Raw genomic sequence first — 13,360 nt, 5'->3', positions numbered from 1 at the left:
TCTTTCCCTTTATCTGCTGTCTTATATTGATCCTACCCCACCAGATCTTGCCCTGGATCAGAACCATCTTCTATTTTTCTCTTCTTTTCTTCAAGGTGGTCTCTCACTGGGTTAGTTAAAAGCAATATGAACCTCCAAGAAACCCAATGTACTCTTTATGGTTAATTTGATTAATTCTGAGTCTATTTAGTCATATCTGGGTATTTCTCTTATAATCCATTTGTGTTCAATTATTTGTTGAGTGCCTGCTGTATATTAGGTACTGAGGCCCAGAAGTGCTGACCTCACTCAGATGGCAATTTAATCACTTTATTTCATGATTGTTTTTCACAACCCAAACTTATGAAATACACAGTGCCGAGGTACAGAAAATGTTTGTCTTTCAAAAAAAGAATTTTGAAAAAAATTCAACGAAACCACAAGATGTTTTAAAAGGTGAACTCCTTTTGCATATTTAAGTGTTTTAAAATTCACACAGTTTGAGTAGAAAGCTTGGGGCAGAAATATAAAAGCAGGAGAAAAAAGTCTTCCTAGGCGGAGTCCTTGCCCACCCTTCTCCCATCCCTCCCCTCTAGTCGGTAGAGAAGAAAGTGAACACAAAGGATCTTAAAAGCTACTTAAGGCCTGCTTTGCCACCTGGCATGTCTCCTTCCTAAAGCTTTGCTAATTGTGCAACCATCAAAATCATCATTATAATCACGATCAGTGTCCTTTTAATCTTTAATATGTTTAAATACTTCCTGATTATTTTTCTGGAAACTTGCAGGCCTGGTGTCTAAGCTCAGGGGACAGAGCTGTGGTTTGAGCCAGGAGTTCCTCCCTTTCTGCTCCCTTTTCCAGGCAAACCCTCACATTTCCCAGAACAAGACGAACAGGGAACTCCAGCTCCTCCAGGTGTTTCTGGACTTAAGGCTTGCTGTATACTGGAAGCACCGCAGTTAAGCGGTGATAACATTCTCTAAGAAGCAAAGAGCTTTAATAAAAACCACCCTCCTGAAGACTTTCCCGGTGGTTGGGCTTCTTTGAACGAAACATACCCGATTATTTCTCTATTTCTTAAACCAAAAAACTCTGGAACGTTCATGTGTAGGGTTCCTGGAAACAACATTTGAAAGGAATTCTTTCTTCTGTAAAGGGAATTTATTTGCCTAATGCCCTGGAAAGAAAACCCAACCCTGGAACCAAGAGTGGGGGAAAAATTTTTATATATTTTTCCAGTTTTTGGAAAGAGTTTTCCTTGAAGAATCATATTAGTTTTCTCCCCAGGAAAAGAGGCACCAGAATAAAAACAGTAAACAGTAAACCAGAAGGGTTGTCACCACAATATAATTTGAGGTTCCCCAAGAGAATCAGATGTGGATTATTTTGTTTCAGACACTGTGTCCTACCAATGGATTTCATCACTCCTTTTCTGTTTATTAGTATTCCAGCAATATTCCTTTGAATTCTGCTCAATTTCTGTAATTAACAAACCAACAGTTCATAAAACATATTAAAGTTGTCTTAGTTTACACCAGTTGCAATATTAAATATCTGGGCTATCACGGAGAAATCATTCGTTTAACAAATGCCCTAATGTGTCTGTTTTTTTTTTTAATTTTTATTTTTAACATCTTTATTGGGGTATAATTGCTTTACAACGGTGTGTTAGTTTCTGCTCTACAACAAAGTGAATCAGTTATACATATACATATGTTCCCACATCTCTTCCCTCTTGTGTCTCCCTCCCTCCCACCCTCCCTATCCCACCCCTCTAGGTGGTCACAAAGCACAGAGCTGATCTCCCTGTGCTATGCGGCTGCTTCTCTGGGTTGTTTTTATAAGTTGCTTAGCTTACCATATACTTGGTAAATATATACTTTAGAAAAAATATTTTAAAATTTGACATATCTTACTTCTTGCCTTTCTTAATCAGTTTATTTTTATGCACTGGTTTCTTCTGATTCTCTGCTTGGAAAGGTGCATTTCTTATAATACGTTTCCAAGGAATAATTGTGAAAGGCATGAAAGGATGCCTCTACTGTGTTTCCATCACTATCCCATTGGGTCAAAGTTAGGCTAATTATATCTCTTTTTTGGCATGTGGGATCTTAGTTCCCCAACCAGGGATCAAACCCGCACCCCCTGAACAGGAAGCACAGAGTCTTAACCACTGGACCACCAGGGAAGTCCCTATATTTCTTAAAATAGAAGTGATTGAGAATACTCAAAATGAGGTAAACATTCAGATAGTATCTGAAATTCCAGTTTAGGACAGGCTCATGGTTTATTCAACATGGGATTACATCTCTGTTGGGGCAACATTAGGAGTCCTGTTGAGAGTGGTGAGGGTTGCTATCACTCTCACAAAAGACAAGCTCTGTCCTCACACAGACAGGTTGTCATACACAACTTACTATTGCTCCATTTTACGTTTTTCCCAATCTCATGGATATAGTTGGCCTGCACTGTTTTTGCAGGTGATGCGTTCCATAAATATAGCATTTGCCAGTCTCTCATCTCTCCAACATAGCTGTCAACTCATATTCCCACTTATTATTTCAGCTTATTTCTAAACACGTTCTTACAATGGAAATTTACTGTAGGGACGAATTCTGAAATTTCTTTGCCAAAATATGCCATGCCTAGATTAGCTCTTGAGAAATAATCCTGGGGTTTGATTAAGTAGTGCCAGGGAGATAGAGAAATCGTTTAGGAGAACATGTGTTTCTTTTTTTTTTTTTAAGTCTTTAGAATGAGAAGCATTAGAGTAAATAGAATCTAGGAGTAAAAACATCGGTTTTCTTTATCCATTCATCTGTTGATGGACACTTAGGTTGCTTCCATGTCCTGGCTATTGTAAATAGAGCTGCAATGAACATGTTGGTACATGACTCTTTTTGAATTATGGTTTTCTCAGGGTATATGCCCAGTAGTGGGATTGCTGGGTCGTATGGTAGTTCTATTTGTAGTTTTTTAAGGAACCTCCATACTGTTCTCCATAGTGGCTGTACCAATTCACATTCCCACCAACCGTGCAAGAGGGAGCTCTTTTCTCCACACCCTCTCCAGCATTTATTGTTTCTAGATTTTTTGATGATGGCCATTCTGACCGGTGTGAGATGATATCTCATTGTAGTTTTGATTTGCATTTCTCTAATGATTAATGATGTTGAGCATTCTTTCAGGTGTTTGTTGGCAATCTGTATATCTTCTTTGAAGAAATGTCTATTTAGGTCTTCTGCCCAGTTTTGGATTGGGTTTTTTGTTTTTTTGTTGTTGAGCTGCATGAGCTTCTTCTAAATTTTGGAGATTAATCCTTTGTCAGTTGCTTCATTTGCAAATATTTTATCCCATTCTGAGGGCTGTCTTTTGGTCTTGTTTATGGTTTCCTTTGCTGTGGCACATACATACAATGAAATATTACTCAGCCATAAAAAGAAACGAAATTGAGTTATAGTGAGGTGGATGGACCTAGAGTCTGTCATACAGAGTGAAGTAAGTCAGAAAGAGAAAAACAAATACCGTATGCTAACATATATATATGGAATCTAAGAAAAAAAAAAAGAAAAGGTCATGAAGAACCTAGGGGCAAGACGGGAATAAAGTCACAGACCTACTAGAGCATGGACTTGCGGATATGGGGAGGGGTAAGGGTAAGCTGTGACAAAGTGAGAGAGTGGCGTGGACATATATACACTACCAAACGTAAGGTAGATAGCTAGTGGGAAGCAGCCACGTAGCACAGGGAGATCAGCTAGGTGGTTTGTGACCTAGGTGGTTTGGACGCAAGAGGGAAGAGATATGGAAACATATGTATATGTATAACTGATTCACTTTGTTATAAAGCAGAAACTAACATGCCATTGTAAAGCAATTATACTCCAATAAAGATGTTAAAAAAAACAAAGATGCCTAGTTGCTGGGAGAGGATTTGGATTGGAAGAATAAAAATAATAGCTAACCTATCTTTAAAAAAACAAAACAACAATACACTTTTATTATCTTTGGTTTTGGAGGTCAGAAATCCAATATGAGTTTCACTGAACTAAAATCAAGTTGTTGGTAGACCTCCCAGAAGCTCTAGTGAAGAAAGACATTTTCTTGCCTTTTCCATCTTCTAGAGACCTTAGCCATTCCTTGGCCCCTTCATCCATCTTCAGAGCCAGCACCATAGATAGCATCTTCTCTCCTCTTGGACCTCCTGTATCCCCCTCATAAGCATTGTTGAGATTACATTGGGCCCACCCAGATAACCCAGGATAATCTCCTCATCTCAGGATTCTTAATCACATCTGCAAAGTCCCTTTTGCCACATAAAGTAACATATTCACAGGTTCCAGGGATTAGAATGTTGAAATACTCATGTTTTCTCTAAAACATTATATGTTAACCAAAAACTAAATCAGATAATAAAAATATTTTTGAGAAATAGAAAAAGAGGGGCCTCCCTGGTGGCGCAGTGGTTGAGAGTCCACCTGCTGATGCAGAGCACATGGGTTCGTGCCCCGGTCCGGGAAGATTCCACATGCCGCGGAGCAGCTGGACCCGTGAGCCATGGCCGCTGAGCCTGAGCGTCCGGAGCCTGTGCTCCACAACGGGAGAGGCCACAACAGTGAGAGGCCCGCGTACAGCAAAAATAAATAAATAAATAAATAAATAAATAGAAAAAGGAAAAAAAATCGGTTTTCTTCAGGGTTAAATACTGTATAAAGTCACTGTAATATGGTAGAAATGGTAGCTTTGGAGTTGGCCATGCTGGGGATGAATCGGATGTCTGTGACTCTTTAGTTGTGAGAGTCTAGATACTGGAATCAATCTCATGGAACTTTAGTTTCCTTATTGATAATGCAGGGATAATAATAATACTTTCATCAGAGCCTTGTGAGAATTCAATGGTAGAACCTCGGGAAACACCTGGCAGAGTGCCTATCGTAAATTAGGCACAAAAACAAACAGGTGAAATTCTAGACCTCAGATGAAAGTAGGTACCAGAAGATTGCAACTGGCTCATGTTTCCCAGTGTTAAAAAGAGGAGTCTTAACTGCAGACGTAAAAGGGTCTCCTCATGGGCCTACATAGAGTCCACAGAGACCAACTGGCAGGAATCAATAAAGACCATGTCCATCATGTAAAGACATCCATTAGCTCCCAGACCACCCCTGCAGGACTCAGGAATTGACCATTGTTTCTAAACACTGGGATCATCTTCTGAAGGGCACGATCTCATTGTGTGATGTTTTCTGAACATGTTAAAAGCAGAAACTAACACACCATTGTAAAGCAATTATACTCCAATAAAGATGTTTAAAAAAAAAAAGTTTTTTCAGTGCAAAAATTTGAAATACACCACAATTTTAAAAACCCTAAAAAAAAAAAAAAGAATAATCTTGGTTGACGTTCTTTATAAAAAAAAAAAAGTTATTCCAAACTCCTGAACAATAATCCTAGTAAAATTTGGACTGAATTTTTGAAAGTGTAAACTGAGAAAAAAAATGTTTATCTAAAAGCTGTCACCACAGAAGCTGAACCTGTCGCAGACCTGCCAATGGAGTAGGGCAGAAACCAGGGTGCTTGTTTTTGGTATGGAACATAAATAATCTTGTCCCCAGAGGTTCCAAGAGTTCATTTGGAGTAGGTCTGTCACGAGTGGGAAACAACAAACAGATTCTAAAGGCGAGCGAGCAGCTCTGGGAAGTCATCAACAGGGCTTTGTAAAGAACAAATTGTAAACAAAGGTAGTGCATCCATTAGAGGTTGTAAAGCCTGCAGAGACATTGGAAGCAACAGCACTTGTTTTTCTTCCCCACATGTGAATCTTGGTGGTACTAGGACTTTAAATCAGGCTTTCATAAGATCTATAAACAACAAACTGGGAAAGAAATACTTGTGGATCTGTAGCTAATTAGAATTTTTGTACTGATAGGTTGCTACAAATAGTTCAACGGTACAATGAAATGCATTAGTGTAACCTTCCATATCTTTTTTTTTTAAATTTTTTTACTGTAGTTGATTTACAATGTTGTGTTAGTTTCTGGTGTACAGCAAATTGATTCAGTTTTATATATGTGTATTTTCATATTCTTTTCCATTATGGTTTATTACAGGATATTGTATATAGTTCCCTGTGTTATACAGTAAGCCCTTGTTGGTTATCTATTTTATATAGAGTCTGTTATCTTTCTCACCAAAGCTCTTCACAGAAGAGTTTGATTTCATCCTATTTTACAGTGCAAAGCTGCAACTGCTGTCCAGGTGGGGGAAGAATTGCTGAAGGGACTCAGGCACCTTCAGACATATTTTTAGGAGTAAGTTCCTGAAACACTTTCTGAGTGTCTTCTAGGTACCAGAGACATACTGTAGACCTTGGAATACAAAGATGAATAAGTCATGGTTTCTGCCCTTAAATAGCTCATGGTCTAGTGGGGTAAAAGGTGAGACAGGCACAGAAACACATGCCATTCCTTATAAAGTGGTAAATGAAAACAGAGACATGGACATTTAGAGGAATAGTTAGGCCAATTTGGAGATTCCAGGGAGGCTTTCTGAAGGATAAGCTGCTTGAACGGATTCACTGGGATATGAGGAGGAGTTAGCTGGGTGAGGCTGTGACAGGGCCCCTGCCGGGAGCTGGCATTCTGAGCAGAGAAATAGCCTGTGTGACGTGGTGGAGCTACACTGTGTAGAGTTGCATAGTGAGAGGTTAGAGCCCAGGGTGGGAATGTGCTAGAAAAGGGAATGGAGAAGTAGGTAGTGCCACGTCATAAAAACTACATGTTTAAATATCTTGACTTTTGCTCTCTTAAGACATGGGGAATATTGAAGAGTTTTTGAGAAAGACGTGTCGTGGTCAAATGTCCATTTTATATCCATCATTGTGATACCAACCTAGAAACTTTAAGAAGTAATAAAGGGAGATCTATTAAGAAGGTATTGAAAATGTTTATGCCAAAGATGCTAAGAATCTAAGCAAGGAGTGAAATAGAAAGAGTGGAGGGGAAAATAGGCTCAGTAGGGTGGGAGGTATGATTGGCCAAGATTAGACACTGAATGAACACAGCCATTCAGTAAGACAGTGTTTTAGAGGGAAGAACGTGATTCAGCAGGCGCAAATGACAGACTCAGTTTTGACAAAGTTAAGACTGCAGTGCTTATGAGGATAGTCAAACAGTTATATCCAGCAAGCATTTGAATCACAGGAGAGGTCCAGGCTAGAGGTAAAACATTCCAAATCCGCAACAAACACACAATCGTCAAACATGAGAAAGAATTATATCACTGAAGGATTACACATTCATTCAGTAATTGATTCCTTCACAGGCATAGTACAGAGGAATTTAAGGCAGTGAAAATACTGGGATACAGTAATGATAGATTCATCTCATTATATATTTGTCCAAAACCATAGACCATAGGACAGCAAGAGTAAACCATGAAGTAAACTATGGAGTTTGGGTGATTATGATGTTCCAGTGTAGTTTCATCAGTTGTGACAAATGTACCACTCTGGAGGGGGATGTTGACAATGGGGGAGATCATGTATGTATGGGGCAGGAGATAAGAAGAATCTCTATATCTTTCTCTTAATTTTGCTCTGAACCTAAAACTGCTCCAAGTAAATATTTTTTCAAAAAGTAAAAAAAAGAATAATTCATTCACATATTCATCTATTCACCAAACATTTATGAGTACCTGCTACGCAACAGGCACTTTTAAATGCTCGGTGGTTGAAGTAATGAACAAGACAGTCTTTGCCCCCATGGAGCATGGATTATAAAACCTACATTGGGAAGAGCATTGAGTCAGGCAGTAGTATGGGTGGAGGAAGACAATATCCCAGGGAGACGAAAAGAAGAATTGGACCAGGAGAAGGAGGCTCCTAGGTCAAGGAAAGAGAGAATATTAAAGAGAAAAGAGAGGCCAACAATGTCAAATACGGCATAAATGTTCAGTAAAATAAGACTTAAGCAGTATTCATTGGATTTGGAAATATGGAAGCCACCCTGGACTGGATGAAAGCAGTTTTAATGGAGTGGTACATAAACTAGGTAGTTTAAGGGCTTAAAGAAAGTTGGAGACACTGAGTAGAAAATACGTTTAAAAGACAGTTGGATGAGGAATATGAGATAGATAGGAGGGAGGTGAGAGCGGGAAGGACCTTCAGTCCAGAAATCTTGAAACTTTTAACTTTTGCTCAGTTTCTCATTTCCAGTGGACTCTGGTCATTTTCACCTTGGTGTTCCACCAACAATGTAAACTCAACAACAAAATAAAGCTTCAGAAATCCCTATTTCTGTTATGCCCTCACTATTCCTAGGTACCCTGGCTTTCAACCTCGCCTCCTTTCCATAATTTTGATAACTAATCCTTGCAGGACCTGCCTTTTCTTCACTTTCTACTGCTACCTCTTTGCTACAGATCCTTAGTACATGATCTATTTTGTCAGCCTAATAAAAGTTCTCTCTACTCTTGTCTCTTTGCCTAACAGTCCATCTGACTCATTGCTGCCAAAATAATTTTGCAAACACATTTCTGTTCGTATTATTCCCCTGATCTAAAGGCTTGAGGGGCTGCCTAGTGCCAACCAACTTAAGTGCAAACCCCTTACGCTGGTATTCAAATTTCCTCACAATATGGTTCCAATCAAGCTTCTCTGTCTTTTATGCATTTGCCCAAAACATGTTCCCTGAGATCCAGTCAAGTTGGTCTGATCACTGTTTCCCAAGTTGGTTTTTTTTCCCCCATGTTGGCCATGAATTCTCCTCTATTTTGTCCAAATTTTATCTGTTCTTTAATCCCAGTTCAGTTGTCTCCTTCATAATTTATTTTGGTCAGAATTCCTACCCTGCCTTTATCATTTGAACCCTTGTAATATTTTATCCATGGTGATGCTCTTTGTATTATAGATACGTGCATATTATGTTTACAATCTCTACTATATTTGTAAGATCTATGAGAGGGGAGAATATACTCAATGTGTTTTTATTATCATTATCTTGCATAGCACACAGAGTAGCTGTTACCACATGTTTGATGAATGTAAGTGAACTCTCAAACGTATGAAAATATAAAATTTTAGAGCTCACAATGACCTTACTGATGATATGGTCAAACCCTTTTATTTTATAGATGAAAGAACTGAAGCCAAAAAATGTTCAGTGACCTGCCCAAGTCACATGGCCGGTCGGTGACAAAGCAGTGCTCCAAATCTTATGTCCTGACCCTCAGTCCAGGCTCCTTCCCATTTCATGACAGCATCTGTTTAGGAAGCTTGAGTTGAGCCATCGTCCTTGTCATCATGGTCCCTGACTCAGGCAGCACCATTAGTGTTCAAGACCTAGACTCCTTCCTGGTCTCAGAAGTCTGTACATCCACAACCCAAGGAAAAACTGGGAGAAGCCTGGAGCTGCCCACCTGACTTACCAGACGGAAGAGGGAAATGGTGTTCCCAGTAACACTGTAGTAGGCCAGAACCTCGGAGGCAGCGCTGATTCCAAATGACACATCTTGGAAATTTTTCACCACACTGTGGAATAGGGACACTGCTGGTACTTCTAAATCCTAAAAACGAGAAGAGAAAACCCCACAGGTTGTTTTTGGAGGAGAGAGACAGAGAAAAAGACTAGGGAGTAGAAATGTGTTCACTCATATCAGAAATCATAGTGTCCAGTGAGACAACATTGACCTCTAAAAATGCAGGCTAGATTTGCAGCGACATTGTTGAATTTTCCAGGCTGGGTAGGTTAATAGGTAACTATAATATTGTGGCTAAGCCTGGGACTCCTGTCTGGCTTTACTATAGAACTTGCAGTTTATTAGTAGCTGAGAGGGCTCTCAAAATCATAGAGACCTGCAGAGTTGGGCTGCACTGTCATTGACATACCAGAGGGGGCAAATGTTTGGGGAATAATTTGTGGAAGAAAAAAGAAATGCAAAAATCAGAAATAGGTGCTGTCAAAAGGGCCAAAAAAAAAAAAAAAAAGAGGAAATAATAAAAATAAGAGAAATTAAAGTGGAAGCTTAGAAGGTTTATTAACAAAGGCTTGTGTGGGATGTGGAGGAACAGTCCTCTTTCCACTGTGTGTAAAGCCATCAAGATACTGTTCATGGGTTGGTCCAATCCTAGAACCCAGGCCTGCAGGACAGAGCAGGGAAGCCTACTCTGAGTGGTGATTCCAGTCCTTCTATAGCAAGCTGGCATTATTTCCCTGCTGTCATGGGACCTTTGTCGTCAGCAGCTCCAGGCAATAAACTAGAGTGAACGTATTTGTCCCTGAGATCTCTCTAGCTAGAGAAGGAGACGTGCTGAGAGAAAAGATCATGGTTAGCCTTGCATCTGGGCTCAAGCAGAGGGAGTTGGCACCTTGCTCATCCAAAAGGGTGTGTGGAGTTCATTCGGGGTTATGAACAATTGTTCATCAAGGCTTCCTCTTTTTTTATTCTGCTCCTTAGAATGGAATTGCTCGTGAATCAAACAACGACACCCCGTGGTCATTTAAGTTATTGCACCCAGCTCCACTTCCTTGGCACTCCTGCCTGTCTGAGGGTGGCTGTTTTTGTCTACAGTTCAGATCTCTCATCACTGAAAAATTTGCTCCACGGTCTTCCTACCCGACTTACATCTCACCAAGGCTATTTCCAGCTGTGTACACAGAATAGACAGGGCGAAGTTGAGTTGGAATTAATGAATGGAAACAAGACAAGAAGGTCTGCCAGGAGAGAGCAGGGCCTTGATCAGCTGTGAGAATCTCCAGATGTTACCTCCAGACAAATAGAAAAATGCTGGAATGATGCCTTTTCCTTTATGGCTGCCTTTCTTAGCCAGGAAGCCAATCTGGAAGGTGGAGGCTAACACCTTCAATATACAAAATGCCATCCTTATTCAACATTTCAGAGCAAATAAAGAGAAAGAAGCATAGGGCACTGCTTATTTGGTAAGAGGCTCTACACTGGAGGCAACTATTGACAAATGCGTTGCCTGGATGATAGAAGTTGGGTTACTCTGGCCCCTGCCTCAGAAATTCAGATACTGTCCGAAGCTTCAAAGCATCCACAGATGGGGAGACCCAGTCGGCAGTCTCAGAACTCTTGAAGCAAGTATGAGGAAGACATAATTCAGAGACTGGGAATGGCTAGAAATCGAGAGATCTTGATGGACAAGCTAAAAGCAGACTCTGTACCCTTTGGCTGCTAAGGCAGTGTCATCTGGCCAGCAGGTGACTCACGTGGCTCCCTTGAGGTAGAATATTTCTGGTTCTTTGGAGGAACGACAGCGGTGGGGGGGGCGGCGGTATCTGGACGAACCTGGAAGAAGCCTATGACAGTCACCTCAGCAGCAGCGACGAATTCCATGGCAGCCTGGACATCTGTGAGCCACACGGGTTCCCGGGCACCGGGACCATCTAGGCAGAGACAGAGGAGGGTAAGGGGAGAGTGAGAGAGAGACAGAAGGTTTGGGCATACTGAGTAGAGAAGAACCAGCTCTAAATCATAAGAGCATCTCGACTTTTTCTCTTCATACGAAGGCCAATGAGATTTAGGAGTGCAGTTATCATTCCAAGGCTTTATTTATTTACTTTTTTACTAACATGGGGAGGGGGGTTGCCACAAGGTAGGCTATTTCTGAAGGAGAATGCCAGACGAGGCAAGGCAGATCTTTGTCTAGCATCTCCTGGGGAGTTTCCTAGGTTTGGAGGACAAATACCCAGAGCCCTATCATGTTCCCTTCCCTTCTTCCAACAGCACTCTCACCCCCATGGTGCTCTTTTCTTTTACCTGAGGATTCCTGAACTTCTGCAGCAACTTCCGGGGATAGTTTGCACATGAAGAGACATAACAGATACAGGCATCTGAACGGCATGGCCCCCATTTTCCTGCTGCTTCTCCAAGCCCCGGCCGTGGTGTCTGCGGCTGCCGATCCAGGGCAGCCCACTCTTCAGCTGACTGTGGTGTTATTCAGGCTCTGGGAACTTTGCAGCTGGCTCTGGGATGGGGGACCTTCAACTTCTGAGATAAGAGATGGAGTTCAGTGACAGGGCCTCAGAACAAAAGCAGCTAGAAGAAAGTCAGGTCAGTTCATTTAAATAAAATATTCTATGCCGGGTATTGACCTATGCACTAGAGATACAATGATAACTGTGACCTGATCACCTCTCCCAGCCTAGATTGTTTATGTGAAAAATGGGCAAATGAACAGATCGTTTAAATATAAAATGGAAAGTGATTATAAAATTGGGAAACTCACAGGGTGCTAGGAGAGGATGAACTAAAGACATTTTAAACACTGGTGGTGTCCAGTGAAGGCTTTCTCCCTGCTGGGGATGCCTAAACAGAGTCCTGGGTAAATAAAATTTTACAAAGCAATGAAGGTGGAAAGGGAGTTTCATGTAAAGAGCCAAAGCAGAGATGTAAATGTGGTGTGAGAGAGAATTATTAGTAATTTATTATTACCAGAAATGGGAATGATAAATCCAGGCAGAAAGGCATGCTGGGACCAGATCACAGGGGGCTTTATATTGTAAGTGTAGGAGCTTGTCTTATTTCGTACGTGATGGGAAGCCACTGAAAGATCTTAAGCAGGAGAGAAACAGTGCCTGATGTGGTCCAGGTACCTGTGGAAATTCGAGAGATTCTCGCAGGCAGAGGGATATATAAGTCTCAAGCTTAGTAGAAACTCTATATGATAATACTATAAAATAAAATAAATTGAGATTTCCTACCATTCCCATCCTGAAAGCTCATTGCCCATCGCACTGGAACAGGGGAACGAAACTGTTCCCAATGATGTGACACCACGTGTACTGTGCTCTGCCCCAGTTCCGTTGAGGAAACTCATGAATGGGAACCATCCGGTTACCATATTTATTTGAAGGAAGAAAGCAAAGAAATGAGGGTCTCAATTTGATCATACAACTGTTTTATTCTTGTACTTTTGTGCTGTTTACAGTGTCTCCCAGTAAAAAAGAACCCCAGTTGGCAGGGAATGTGATTAGGGACCTTCAGTGAATCAGCAGCAACCACAGGAGAATCCAGGGATGGGAAGGAGATACAGAGACCCAAGGCAAGAGGACTGTTAGTGCTAGTTTGCCCATTTCCTGGCCTCTAGTTGCTTGAATGGGAATAAAAGAGGGAATATTAAATGATTGTCTACTGGGATGGGGAACTGGGGAGATCTGCCTATGAGGGGATCAGAAGCGTGGGGGCAGGATTAAAGCCTGGGTTTTAAGCATCTTGTTCGGGGGACCACTGTGAGAGACAGTGTGGGAGAGAAGGCAGCGATAAGAGAAGGTGGAGGTTGCTGGGGACGGGGCTCAGCTGTGATCAGGGAGGAGGGACGGGGCTCTTCTGGGCGGCAAATGTAGGGACAGGGATGGGCAGAGGC

The 13,360-nt window shown here is 41.2% G+C and overlaps 1 protein-coding gene across 1 annotated transcript in view; it reads right to left on the bottom strand.

The window, feature by feature from the left end:
- The window catches only part of ERP27 (endoplasmic reticulum protein 27), a 22,986-nt gene extending 11,135 nt beyond the window's left edge, over positions 1 to 11,851 (bottom strand). The window contains exons 1-3 of the mRNA XM_007454624.1: positions 11,755 to 11,851; positions 11,284 to 11,381; positions 9,403 to 9,540 (exon numbers count right to left, since the gene is read on the bottom strand). Of these exons, the coding sequence (XP_007454686.1) occupies positions 9,403 to 9,540; positions 11,284 to 11,381; positions 11,755 to 11,848 (330 nt within the window). The 5' untranslated portion in view covers positions 11,849 to 11,851. The remainder of the gene's footprint in view (positions 1 to 9,402; positions 9,541 to 11,283; positions 11,382 to 11,754) is intronic.
- Positions 11,852 to 13,360: the final 1,509 nt, after the last annotated feature.

The sequence above is a fragment of the Lipotes vexillifer genome, unplaced genomic scaffold, assembly GCF_000442215.2.
Source record: "Lipotes vexillifer unplaced genomic scaffold, Lipotes_vexillifer_v1.1 scaffold911, whole genome shotgun sequence".
Lineage (NCBI taxonomy): Eukaryota > Metazoa > Chordata > Mammalia > Artiodactyla > Lipotidae > Lipotes > Lipotes vexillifer.
This window is presented reverse-complemented; position numbering and strand designations above follow the sequence as displayed.